General features: G+C 45.4%; 1 protein-coding gene across 1 annotated transcript; it reads right to left on the minus strand.

Annotated features, from left to right (window-relative positions):
- Nucleotides 1–244: 244 nt before the first annotated feature.
- Nucleotides 245–12,222, minus strand: LOC130293257 (nicotinamide N-methyltransferase-like). The gene is made up of 4 exons (XM_056541758.1): nt 12,075–12,222; nt 8,398–8,605; nt 3,385–3,799; nt 245–322 (listed from the first exon to the last, which is right to left on the minus strand). Exons 1-4 carry the CDS (start codon nt 12,220–12,222, stop codon nt 245–247), a joined length of 849 nt encoding a protein of 282 aa, XP_056397733.1.
- Between the last annotated feature and the right edge of the window lie 1,158 nt (nt 12,223–13,380).

The raw sequence follows: 13,380 nt of genomic DNA on the forward strand, positions 1-13,380 counted from the left end.
ACACGGAGGCTGCGGTTCAGTCCGGCTCATAGACATGCATTAAATACGGTTCCCCTATATGGCTGAGTGCGGGAGCCACGATTAAGCCCCGCCCCCTCCTCCCAGCCGTATACGGGAACCGTAAGTACAAAACGTGGTGTGAAACCACCCTTAGTAAAAATAATAAGAGTGTGTTTGCATGTGCTGGTGGGGTGTGAGAAGGTGTGTGGGGACTGTGTGAGTCACATCCCAGAGTTTATATCAGTTATATAGTATAGCCACACCAGTCACCATTTCTAAGTTCAGTATCAGGAAATCTTCCCTTTTCCCTGGCTGTGTCCAACTTTAAGAGGAAGACATTTTTGTATTATTGTACTTGTGTTTATGCTATATTGAGTTTAACCCCTTAAGGACGCAGCCCTTTTTCACCTTAAGGACTGAGCCCTTTTTCGCAATTATGACCACCGTCACTTTACGAATTAATAACGCGAAAACACTTTTACCGAATATCCTGATTCTGAGATTTTCGGCGTTACTTGCATCCTTTTTTGGTGAAAAATCCCCAAATTTCATGAAAATTTTGAAAATTTTGCATTTTTCTAACTTTGAAGCTCTCTACTTGTAAGGAAAATGGATATTCACAATAAATTTTATTTTTCTTCACAAACACAATATGTCTACTTTATGTTGGCATCATAAAATGGACATACTTTTGCTTTTTGAAAAAATTAGAGGGCTTCAAAGTAGAGCAGCAATTTTCAAAAATGTCATGAAAATTGCTAAATCTGAAGGGACAGATGTTACAGAACTACAACTCCCAGCATGCCTGGGCAGTCGAGGCATGCTGAGAGTTGTAGTTTAGCAACATCTGGAGGGCTACTGTTTGGGCACCACTGTAACAGTGGTCTCCTAACTGTGACCCTCCAGATGTTGCAAAACTACAACTCCCAGCATGCCCAGACAGCCTTTGGCTGTCTGGGCATGCTGGGAGTTGCAGTTTGGCCCCCCTAGTGGTTGCCACAGTAAAGATCGATTTACTTTCACTTTCAATTCCTCCCCCCACTGTCGATTCCCTACCTGAGCAAAGATCCAGCAGGCTCCAGCGAAGATCCCAGGTCCCCAGGCATCTTCTCCTGCAGGTACGGCCTCCATCTTCTTCCCAGAGCCCCTCGACATCCAGGGGCGGGCAGGACAGGGGGTTGTCCTGCCATTGGTCAGAACTCCGTTCTGAGTAATGGCAGGGGATGGGAGGAGATCGCAGCTTTGCAACCTCACTCCTATCCTTTAGGCTGATCGGGGCTGTTGCTGACAACTCCGATCAGCCCTATTTTCCGGGTGATCGGGTGACCAGAGACCCGATCAGTCCGGAATTGGAGAAAATCGCATGTCTGAATCGACATGCGATTTTCTCCGATCGCCGACATGGGGGGGTCTCCGGACCCCCCTGGGCGATGTGCCAGGGTGATTGCTGAATGATTTCAGCAGGCATCTGGCTCCAGTCCCCAACCGGCTAGCGGTGGGGACCGGATTTCCCACGGGCGTATGGATACGCCCTCGGTCCTTAAGGACTCGGAATGCAGGGCGTATCCATATGCCCTGTGTCCTGAAGAGGTTAACATTACCTGTGTTCTCATAACCCTTCTCTCTGTGAGTGCTTCACTTAGTGTACTCTGTGTGTACCTTGCAAGGCTGGAGATTCAAGACTCTGGAGGTGGAGGAACTTTTCTAAATGAGAGGTGAAAATCATTGCAACCCGCTCAATTAGGGGTGTTACATGTGTAAATACAACATTAATGGAAGATATATTTATGCAAGAAAAAGTGAATCCTTTGCTTAATGAAGCTTAAAGTAGATAGGGAAGGTAAAAAGAAACCTGACATTATTAATATTTATTTCAGTTGTGCTTTATTAGATTTACAAATTTGAATAGACATAATTTGAATAGACATAATAGATTTACAAATTTGAATAGATAGTAATAATGACATAATATATATTGCTTTATTAAAACAGGGTATTTATGGCTGTATTATTTTCTAGGCAGATAAAGAAGGGTTGGGGGTATGCAGTAGATTTTTGAGTAAGTAGCACTGTTTTTCTATTCCTAGATAACCCCATTAACTTTTTAAAGGTTTACAGGTTACAATTTTAAGAATGTTAGAGGCCAGAATGCAAATGTTGTTTTTCTTTTAGTACATTCAGTGCGGGTAAATTTTAGCAGTTAAAGGAGTACTCCGGTGCACACTTTTTTCATGTTATCCCGTCCGGGCTGCAAAATAAAAGAAAACGCACTTTATCTTACCTGCCAACGAGCCCCCGGAGCTCCGGTACAGGTGTTCGGTCCCCGGGCTGTATTCTTCTTACTTCCGGTTAGCCTGGCACGTCACACGGAGCTTCAGCCTATCACTGGCCGAGGCGGGACATCGCTGTGATAGGCTGAAGCTCCGTGTGACGTGCCAGGCTAACCGGAAGTAAGAAGAATACAGCCCGGGGACCGAACACCTGTACCGGAGCTCCGGGGGCTCGTTGGCAGGTAAGATAAAGTGCATTTTCTTTTATTTTGCAGCCCGGACGGGATAACATGAAAAAAAGTGTGCACCGGAGTACTCCTTTAATGATTGTATTAAAGGCTTATTCCGGGCAAAAACATTTTATCCCCTATCCAAAGGGCCACCGCGATCTCCCTGCAGCGCCCTCATTCAATGCGGGGACTGCGTCTCCAGTTTCGGAAACCTCCGGACTGGGGATGTGATGTCACACCACGCCCACTCCATTCATGTCTATGGGAGGGGGAGTGACGGCCGTCACGCCCCCTCCCATAGACATGAATGTAGGGGGGATTAAATGTTTTTGCCCGGAATACCCCTTTAACGTGTGTTGTTAATCATTAGTGTTGAGCGGCATAGGCTAAATTCGAATTCGCGATATTTCGCGTATATATGGACGAATATTCGGCATATATTCGCTACATTCGCATATTCGTAATATTCGCGTTTATTTTTGCATATGAGAAAATTCGCATAAGAGAAAATTCCCAGAAGAGAAATTTCGCTTATGCGAAAATTCGTATATGAGAAAATTAACATATGCGAAAATTAGCATATACAAAAATTAGCATAAGCGAAAATTCGCACGCCAGTCTCACACAGTAGTATTAGAGCCTTCTTTACACCACACAAGCTGGAAGCAGAGAGGGGTGATCACTGTGATGTGTACTGTGAAAAAAACAAAAAAAAAATAATATTTATAATTGCGAATACATAGTGCTATAGTCGCGAATATTCGCAAATTCGTGAATATGCGATATTCGCGAATAAAATTCGCATTGCGAATATTTGCGAGCAACACTATTAATCATGTTATGCCATTAACTCTCCCTATGTGCCAATATTAAACATTTCTCACCTTCCGGGCTACTAAAAAAAGCATATTCTCATAATCAACTATATCATTCTCTACTGAGGTGGGCAGGACCTCGTCTTTCTCAATGGCAAATCCAGCATTAGTCACCGCCTCTCTAACAAACTTCTCATGTACTGTCAGTGTGGAATATTTCTGATTGCCCACCCGATAAAAGGTCATATTAAGTGTAATAAAGAAGACCAGATATCCACCGACTTTCAGCCACGATGTGAAGGTTTTCAGACTCTTCTTGAAATCCTCCTTAGTTTTGCAAATGACGTTGAAGATGAAAACTGTGAGCACACAATCTACTTGAGGTATGGCCACCGAACCAGTAGAACTATCATTAAAGAGATTATACTTAAAGACGTCTTTCACTGCTCTTCTCACTTGCTCTTCCTTTTCCTTCCAACCATCTCTAAAAAGAGTATTATTGTAAATATTAGCTTTATGAACTTCATGAACAGGCCAATCCTGACCAAATTATATCCAAGAAGATAAACATTAAACTAATGAGATTTCTATATCTGGGCTATCTGTGTATGTCATATACCAATTGTTGGCCTACTAAGTATTAGATACCTGTTTCCTAGAAGAAGTCTCAAGTGGTCTATTTTTTTTATTTATTTTTTGCATTTTGACAACTAAAGAATTGCTAGCTGTTGTCAGGTCATATATTGTTCAATTTATATACATACTAGCTGAGTGCCCAGCGTTGCCCGTTTTTTCCTTCCTAATCCTTATTGGGGAGGAAAATCAACAAAGGAGCAAGCTTTTGACTTCATATCCCATCCTCATATATTGTTGTCATATCCCAACCCCATATCCTGTCCTCATATCTCAATCTCTTATCCCGTCCTCTTATCCCGACCTCATATCCCATCCTTATATCCCGTCTTCCTATCCCATCCTCCTATTCCGACCTCCTATCCCGTCCTCCTATCCCGACCTCCTATCCCGACCTCCTATCAAGACCTCCGATCCTGACCTCATATCCCGTCCTCATATATCGTCCTTATATCCCATTGAAAAAAATGCTGTCTTGTCCCTGCAGCTATTGCCTGTGTGTCACTGCGCAGAGACAAAATGCAGGAAGTATGGGCAGACAAGCAGGGCTCTGTGCACTGAGGACAAGCAGGGCTCTTTACACTGAGGACAAGCAGGGCTCTGTACACTGAGGACAAGCGGGGCTCTGTACACTGAGGACAAGCAGGGCTCTTTACACTGAGGACAAGTAGGGCTCTGTACACTGAGGACAAGCAGGGCTCTGTACACTGAAGACAAGCAGGGCTCTGTACACTGAGGACAAGCAGGGTTCGTACACTGAGGACAAGTAAGGCTCTGTACACTGAGGACAAGTAGGGCTCTGTACACTGATCACAAGCGGGGCTCTGTACACTGAAGACAAGCAGGGCTCTGTACACTAAGGACAAGCAGGGCTCTGTACACTGAGGACAAGCAGGGCTCTGCACACTGAGGACAAGCAGGGCTCTGTACACTGAGGACAAGCAGGGCTCTGTACACTGAGGACAAGTAGGGCTCTGTGCATTGAGGACAAGCAGGGCTCTTTACACTGAGGACAAGTAGGGCTCTGTACACTGAGGACAAGAGGGGCTCTGTACACTGTGGACAAGCAGGGCTCTGTACACTGAGGACAAGCAGGGCTCTGTACACTGAGGACATGCAGGGCTCTTTACACGGAGGACAAGCAGGGCTCTGTACAGTGAGGACAAGCAGGGCTCTGTACACTGAGGACAAGCGGGGCTCTGTACACTGTGGACAAGCAGGGCTCTGTACACTGAGGACAAGCAGGGCTCTGTACACTGAGGACAAGCAGGGCTCTGTACAGTGAGGACATGCAGGGCTCTTTACACGGAGAACAAGCAGGGCTCTGTACAGTGAGGACAAGCAGGGCTCTGTATACTGAGGACAAGCGGGGCTCTGTACACTGTGGACAAGCAGGGCTCTGTACACTGAGGACAAGCAGGGCTCTGTACACTGAGGACATGCAGGGCTCTTTACACGGAGGACAAGCAGGGCTCTGTACAGTGAGGACAAGCAGGGCTCTGTACACTGAGGACAAGCGGGGCTCTGTACACTGTGGACAAGCAGGGCTCTGTACACTGAGGACAAGCAGGGCTCTGTACACTGAGGACAAGCAGGGCTCTGTACAGTGAGGACATGCAGGGCTCTTTACACTGAGGACAAGTAGGGCTCTGTACACTGAGGACAAGCGGGGCTCTGTACACTGTGGACAAGCAGGGCTCTGTACACTGAGGACATGCAGGGTTTTGTACACTGAGGACAAGCATGGCTCTGTACACTGAGGACAAGCATGGCTCTGTACACTAAGAACAAGCAGGGCTCTGTACACTGAGGACAAGCAGGGCTCTGTACACTGAGGACAAGCAGGGCTCTTTACACTGAGGACAAGTAGGGCTCTGTACACTGAGGACAAGCGGGGCTCTGTACACTGTGGACAAGCAGGGCTCTGTACACTGAGGACAAGCAGGGCTCTGTACGCTAAGGACATGCAGGGCTCTTTACACTGAGGGCAAGCGGGGCTCTGTACGCTGAGGACAAGCAGTGCTCTGTACACTGAGGACAAGCAGGGCTCTGTACACTGAGGACAAGCAGGGCTCTGTACACTGAGGACAAGCAGGGCTCTGTACACTGAGGACAAGCAGGGCTCTGTACACTGAGGACAAGCAGGGCTCTGTACAATGAGGACAAGCAGGGCTTTCTGTACACTGAGGACAAGCAGGGCTCTGTACACTGAGGACAAGCAGGGCTCTGTACACTGAGGACAAGCAGGGCTCTGTACAGTGAGGACATGCAGGGCTCTTTACACGGAGAACAAGCAGGGCTCTGTACAGTGAGGACAAGCAGGGCTCTGTATACTGAGGACAAGCGGGGCTCTGTACACTGTGGACAAGCAGGGCTCTGTACACTGAGGACAAGCAGGGCTCTGTACACTGAGGACATGCAGGGCTCTTTACACGGAGGACAAGCAGGGCTCTGTACAGTGAGGACAAGCAGGGCTCTGTACACTGAGGACAAGCGGGGCTCTGTACACTGTGGACAAGCAGGGCTCTGTACACTGAGGACAAGCAGGGCTCTGTACACTGAGGACAAGCAGGGCTCTGTACAGTGAGGACATGCAGGGCTCTTTACACTGAGGACAAGTAGGGCTCTGTACACTGAGGACAAGCGGGGCTCTGTACACTGTGGACAAGCAGGGCTCTGTACACTGAGGACATGCAGGGTTTTGTACACTGAGGACAAGCATGGCTCTGTACACTGAGGACAAGCATGGCTCTGTACACTAAGAACAAGCAGGGCTCTGTACACTGAGGACAAGCAGGGCTCTGTACACTGAGGACAAGCAGGGCTCTTTACACTGAGGACAAGCGGGGCTCTGTACACTGTGGACAAGCAGGGCTCTGTACACTGAGGACAAGCAGGGCTCTGTACGCTAAGGACATGCAGGGCTCTTTACACTGAGGGCAAGCGGGGCTCTGTACGCTGAGGACAAGCAGTGCTCTGTACACTGAGGACAAGCAGGGCTCTGTACACTGAGGACAAGCAGGGCTCTGTACACTGAGGACAAGCAGGGCTCTGTACACTGAGGACAAGCAGGGCTCTGTACACTGAGGACAAGCAGGGCTCTGTACAATGAGGACAAGCAGGGCTTTCTGTACACTGAGGACAAGCAGGGCTCTGTACACTGAGGACAAGCAGGGCTCTGTGCACTGAGGACAAGCAGGGCTCTGTACACTGAGGACAAGCAGGGCTCTGTACACTGAGTACAAGCAGGGCTCTGTAAAGTGAGGACAAGGAGGGCTCTGTACAGTGAGGACAAGCAGGGCTCTGTACACTGAGGACAAGCATGGCTCTGTACACTGAGGACAAGCAGGGCTCTGTACACTGAGGACAAGCAGGGTTTTGTACACTGAGGACAAGCAGGGCTCTGTACACTGAGGACAAGCAGGGCTCTGTACACTGAGGACAAGCAGGGCTCTGTGCACTGAGGACAAGCAGGGCTCTGTACACTGAGGACAAGCAGGGCTCTGTACACTGAGGACAAGCAGGGCTCTGTACAGTGAGGACAAGCATGGCTCTGTACACTGAGGACAAGCATGGCTCTGTACACTGAGGACAAGCAGGGCTCTGTACACTGAGGACAAGCAGGGTTTTGTACACTGAGGACAAGCAGGGCTCTGTACACTGAGGTCAAGCATGGCTCTGTACACTGAGGACAAGCATGGCTCTGTACACTGAGAACAAGCAGGGCTCTGTACACTGAGGAGAAGCAGGTCTCTGTACACTGAGGACAAGCAGGGCTCTGTACACTGAGGCTCTGTGAGATGCTCCCAGCTTACTCAGCAGGCTGATTGAATGGCCAGCAGCCTGCACAGAGCCCTGCTTGTCTTCAGAGCACAGTGCCCTGTATTTTCCGCACGAGATACACAGGCAATAGCTGCAGGGACAGCATTTCTTCACCCTAAAATATACAATATCTTTAACCAGTGTATATTACAAATTTATATATAATGTTATTATCTATATTAAATTTAAAAAAAAACTTTAAATAACGGACTTGACAATGGATTGTGATTCCTGTTTTAAACAGAATTATCTATGATGTTGTCATTTGTTTACAGCAAGCATTGGGCTATCTAATAGGGCACCATGTCTACACATACCGTTTGGCACTAGCCTCAAGGTGAAACATTACCCCTTCAGTCTCACAATAAATGCCTGCACCCTGTTCTGTACTGACATTGGGCAATAGACCCAGGACAGCTGTCTACAGATGGGTAACTTTCCCTTTTGGGAAAAATTCTGGCTTGGCTAATAAATCCCCAGTCATTTGCCAAGACTTTTAAATGAGCCGAACATTGATTCACGGGGATGCTACATCCAATAGGTGACACCAGAGGGCAAACCCTTTACTTCTAGATGAGAACCTCTTTGCATTCACCTTTTAACTTTTATACAAATAAGTCTACATACACGTTGCCTTCCAATTGAGAAACTAATTTGGAAGCAAATGACCAATCTGTGGCTCCATCTCCTTTCTTCAGCCATTGCTTGAAGTGGTTGACACTGGTATCTGTTGCATCCATTACATAGATATTCTTGAAGACATTGCTGGCTGAAAGGAGTGGGTAGACCATTGCCCCAACACTTATGTGAAGTAATTTGTCTCCTTTTACTAGTCCTGTACGAAAGAGAAGAGATAAAAATCTGTCACAAGATGATGGGTTAGTGGTTAAAGAAAGTTGACTTAAATAGGCACTGTCAGATTCAAAAACTTTTTATATGTTGTACATCTTGGCAAAACATTAAAGTGGTATTCTAGGCAAAAACTTTTTTTTATATATCAACTGGCTCCGGAAAGTTAAACAGATTTGTAAATTACTTCTATTAAAAAATCTTAATCCTTCCAATAGTTATTAGCTTCTGAAGTTGAGTTGCTGTTTTCTGTCTAACTGCTTTCTGATGACTCGCGTCCCTGGAGCTGTCAAGCTCCTATGGGGATATTCTCCCATCATGCAAGGGATATTCTCCCATCATGCACAGCTCCCAGGACGTGACATCATCATTGAACAGTTAGACAGAAAACTTCAGAAGCTAATAACTATTGGAAGAATTAAGATTTTTTAAAGTAATTTACAAATCTGTTTAACTTTCCGGAGCCAGTTGATATATATAAAAAAGTTTTTGCCTGGGCTAGCACTCCTCTGTACTCTCTTGTGTCTGACAGTACTCCTCTGTACTCTCTCCTGTCTGACAGTACTCCTCTGTACTCTCTCCTGTCTGACAGTACTCCTCTGTGCTCTCTCCTGTCTGACAGTACTCCTCTGTACTCTCTCCTGTCTGACAGTACTCCTCTGTGCTCTCTCCTGTCTGACAGTACTCCTCTGTACTCTCTTCTGTCTGACAGTACTCCTCTGTACTCTCTTCTGTCTGATAGGACTCCTCTGTACTCTCTGCTGTCTGACAGTACTCCTCTGTACTCTCTGCTGTCTGACAGTACTCCTCTGTACTCTCTGCTGTCTGACAGTACTCCTCTGTGCTCTCTCCTGTCTGACAGTACTCCTCTGTACTCTCTTCTGTCTGACAGTACTCCTCTGTACTCTCTCCTGTCTGACAGTACTCCTCTGTACTCTCTCCTGTCTGACAGTACTCCTCTGTGCTCTCTGCTGTCTGACAGTACTCCTCTGTGCTCTCTGCTGTCTGACAGTACTCCTCTGTGCTCTCTCCTGTCTGACAGTACTCCTCTGTACTCTCTTCTGTCTGACAGTACTCCTCTGTACTCTCTTCTGTCTGACAGTACTCTTCTGTGCTCTCTCCTGTCTGACAGAATTCCTCTTTGCTCTCTCCTGTCAGACAGTACTCCTCTGTACTCTCTTCTGTCTGACAGTACTCTTCTGTGCTCTCTCCTGTCAGACAGTACTCCTCTGTACTCTCTCCTGTCTGACAGTACTCCTCTGTACTCTCTCCTGTCTGACAGTACTCCTCTGTGCTCTCTCCTGTCCTTTCAGACAGGAGTGAGCACAGAGCAGTGCTAGCCCATCCTCACTTACTGAATTTTTTCCATGCCTGTTCCTTCGCTTAGACAAAGCCATGATTTCTATAAATAGGAAATTACATTTTCTTATGAAGGATATTAGAAAGGTTAAAGGATACCGCCGGGATGTACAAATTATCCCCTATCCTAAGTATAGGGGATAAGTGTTAGATCGCCAGGGGCCCCAGCTCCCTGCATGGAATGGGCAATTTCAACCACCGCTGGAAGCGGCGGCCGACACACCCCCTGCATACAGTTCTATGGCAGAGCCGGAGAGCTGATTTCGGCAATCCTCGACTCTGCCATAGAACTTTATGGAGGGGACATGTCGGCCGCAGCTTCGTGCTGTGGTCGAAAATGCTCGTTTCATGCAGGGAGCCAGGGCAGAAATTGTTAAATCTTAGCATTGATTTAGAAAATATGACTGACCATGTAAAAAAAATTATTTTATTTAAGGCTAGTGATTACATGAAGCCATTTATTATCAAATAGTTGTTTTGCTCCTTTTTATAATAATAATGATATCAACAACAGAAATCACCCAAATGGCCCTGATTATATGTTTATATCCCCTTGAATGTTGGCCTTGTTAAAGACACACAAGGTGACACACAGAGGTTTAAAGGGGTTCTCCGGTGCTTACACATCTTATCCCCGGCCCCTGTAGTCGCCCGTAATCAGACCTGGAGCGAACACGCTTCGGGGACTGATTACAAACAGGGTGCCGCGTGCATGATCACCGGTGTCCCCAGCTGCGGGACTAACGCGATCAGGCATCTTATCCCCTATCCTTTGGATAGGGGATAAGATGTGTAAGCACCAGAGAACCCCTTTAAATAGGAATTATTGGTTATAAATCCATGCCTGTGGATTTTTCAATTGCAATTAGTGTCTGTGTATAAATAGTCAATGTGTTTGTTAGCTCTCACATGGATGCATTGAGTCGGCGAGATACTGAGCCAGGGGGAGCAGAAAAGAACTGTCATCTGCTTTGGAACTTTCTAAAAATGGAACGACAAAATTACCATGAATATAAATAAACATTAACCTGAGAAAAATGACATTGAAAACAATTAAACAATTCTACTAATAGGTACAACGAACCACATGGTCCAACCCCCAGCCACTGTGAATGACCCTACCAGTAGCCTGCAAGGTGTTAGCCATCACAAAGACATTGATCCTCTTACAGATGCATCTTTAGTTGGTGCAGCAGTAGGAATCCTGTCACTCTAACAAAGTCAGTAGTAATCCTCCTCCTTTAAAGTGTTAATAGTGTGACTGGCACCCCAAGATTAAATGGGTTATCCACCATATGGTGATTTTAGTACGTACCTGCCAGACAGTAATGGACATGCTTAGGTAGGATCTGCGCTTGTCTTGGGGCTAAATGGCTATGTTGTGAGATACCATAACACTGTGGCTAGCTTTTTGTGAACTGGTATTACCTTTTTAAGTTTTCTTCTTTGCCTACAAATCCCATAATTCCATTTTCCTCCCTCCCACACATCAGCCGCCTCACCCATTGAAACATAAATGAGCTGCATCCGTTCAAAAGACCTGTGGTTTTCAATCAGGGTGCCTACAGCTGTTGCATTAGTTGCAGATTGATCTCTCTCCCACCAAGCGATCGCTCCACCCATTGAAGCAGACAGGCTCCCTGTCATCAGCTGACTAGTGAGTCAGATCTCGGCCGCATTGCAACCTGGGAAAAATCTGAGACGACAGTCATTTTTCATGCTGTTAAAAATAAATATTGGGGTGAAAATCACATAAGAATTGTGAGAAAACTGTCACACACAGGTACAGACACTATATTATGAGCTACACTAACTTTACAACCCCTGTAGCATAGTCAAATAAAAAAAGAAAAACCTGGAATACCCCTTTTAAAGTAACACAAATCCGGCAATGTACATTGAAAACTGAGTAATTAGAGCTTCAGTCACTCAGTAGAACCACTGTCTCTGTTAATCTCTAATCAGACATGGAGGCAGAGCAGAAGGAGTAGTATTACTCTACCAAACCACAATAAAAGCATGACCTTATATATCACAGGTGATACACTTTATTTCCGTATTACTATATTTCCTTATGTACCCCTAGCTCTACAAACCTGAAGAAAACAATTCATGCAGTCTTTTTGCAGGCTCAACCGTGGATTCTTCTATAATGCTGACATCTCCGTGGGAAAAGTGAGTCTCCACAAAGTCTTTGGCATTGTGATCTTCCTCGTGATAATGCTTAAGATTGGTACAAGACATTGTGACTGCTTTGTGTCCTGTTAAGAGATTCTGCCGTGTTCTCCTTATATACCATCCAGGGTAATACCTTGTGTTTTCATAGTGTGTGTTTATCATATCGTTTCTGGATGATATTTGACCAGAGATGTTTTGCTAAAATATTTTTATATGGCTCTTGCGGCTATATGTACATATATATATATATATATATATATATATATATATGACTGTCTAGACACCTTGTGATTTCTTAGTGTGTGTTCAGTGGGATCAACTTTTAATAATATACAAAAGATTTTATTGGTTGTGGAAGTGCTGGGTCTTCTCATAAACCTAAATAGATCTGTTAATGTATTGGTAGCTAAGGGAATTGCATCCACATATTACTTGGAGAGGAGCACATGGACTCCATTAATAGAAACCTGATAATTAAACCCTTTACTTTGTCTCTATGAGTTAATACATAGTTGAATCATTGATAAAGTTGATGTTTAACAGGTTCAATCAATAAACCTTCTGTGTTGATCCAGAGGAAGGCAAAAACCCTTATGAGGTCGATGCCAATTGTCCCACACCAGAAGAAAAACCTGAAGTTACACTCACCGGTAACTGTATTTACTGGAGCCCATGACTGCACCCTAGGAGAGACCTACTCCAGGGAACAGGAAACCAGAAAAATTTGATTAGGCCGATTCGCCAAACTTTCCCCCAAAATTTGGATCGGACCAAATTTATTTGCGGCGAATCGTTACTAAAAATGGCTATTTCTGACCTCAATAGGGGGTGTAGAACACTTTGCCTTGCCGTAACATGCATATGGAGTGTGCTGTGTTACTGAAATAATACTGTTATTCAGTATGACATGCAGATTAGAGGCGTCACTATTAGACGTCTGGAGGAGTCTGGAGGAGTATGAGAAGACCATATAGTGGTTGAATGACACAGCGTGGAGGTGGCAGCAGCTTGAGGAGAACATATAGTGCCTGAATGACACAGCTTGGAGGAGTTGGCAGCATGAGGAGGCCATATAGTGGCTGAATGACCCAGCCTGGAAGTGGCAACAGCCTGACAAGACCAAGAGGCCTCACAATTGAAAATATTGAAGATATTTTTTAACATTTAAATTAAAGATTTCTAATAGATTAACCTAAAAAGTTTTATTTAATGTGCCAACAGCAT

Source organism: Hyla sarda, chromosome 10 (assembly GCF_029499605.1).
Source record: "Hyla sarda isolate aHylSar1 chromosome 10, aHylSar1.hap1, whole genome shotgun sequence".
Classification (NCBI taxonomy): Eukaryota; Metazoa; Chordata; class Amphibia; order Anura; family Hylidae; genus Hyla; species Hyla sarda.

What these genes read in the sequence shown, in the direction of transcription:
- LOC130293257 (XM_056541758.1), bottom strand. Translation starts at nt 12,222, where the DNA reads ATGTCTTGTACCAATCTTAAGCATTATCACGAGGAAGATCACAATGCC. An exon ending in GCATGAATTGTTTTCTTCAG is followed by an intron (nt 8,606 to 12,074) that starts GTTTGTAGAGCT and finishes TCTTTCGTACAG; the next exon opens with GACTAGTAAAAGGAGACAAA. An exon ending in TCTCAATTGGAAGGCAACGT is followed by an intron (nt 3,800 to 8,397) that starts GTATGTAGACTT and finishes TACTCTTTTTAG; the next exon opens with AGATGGTTGGAAGGAAAAGG.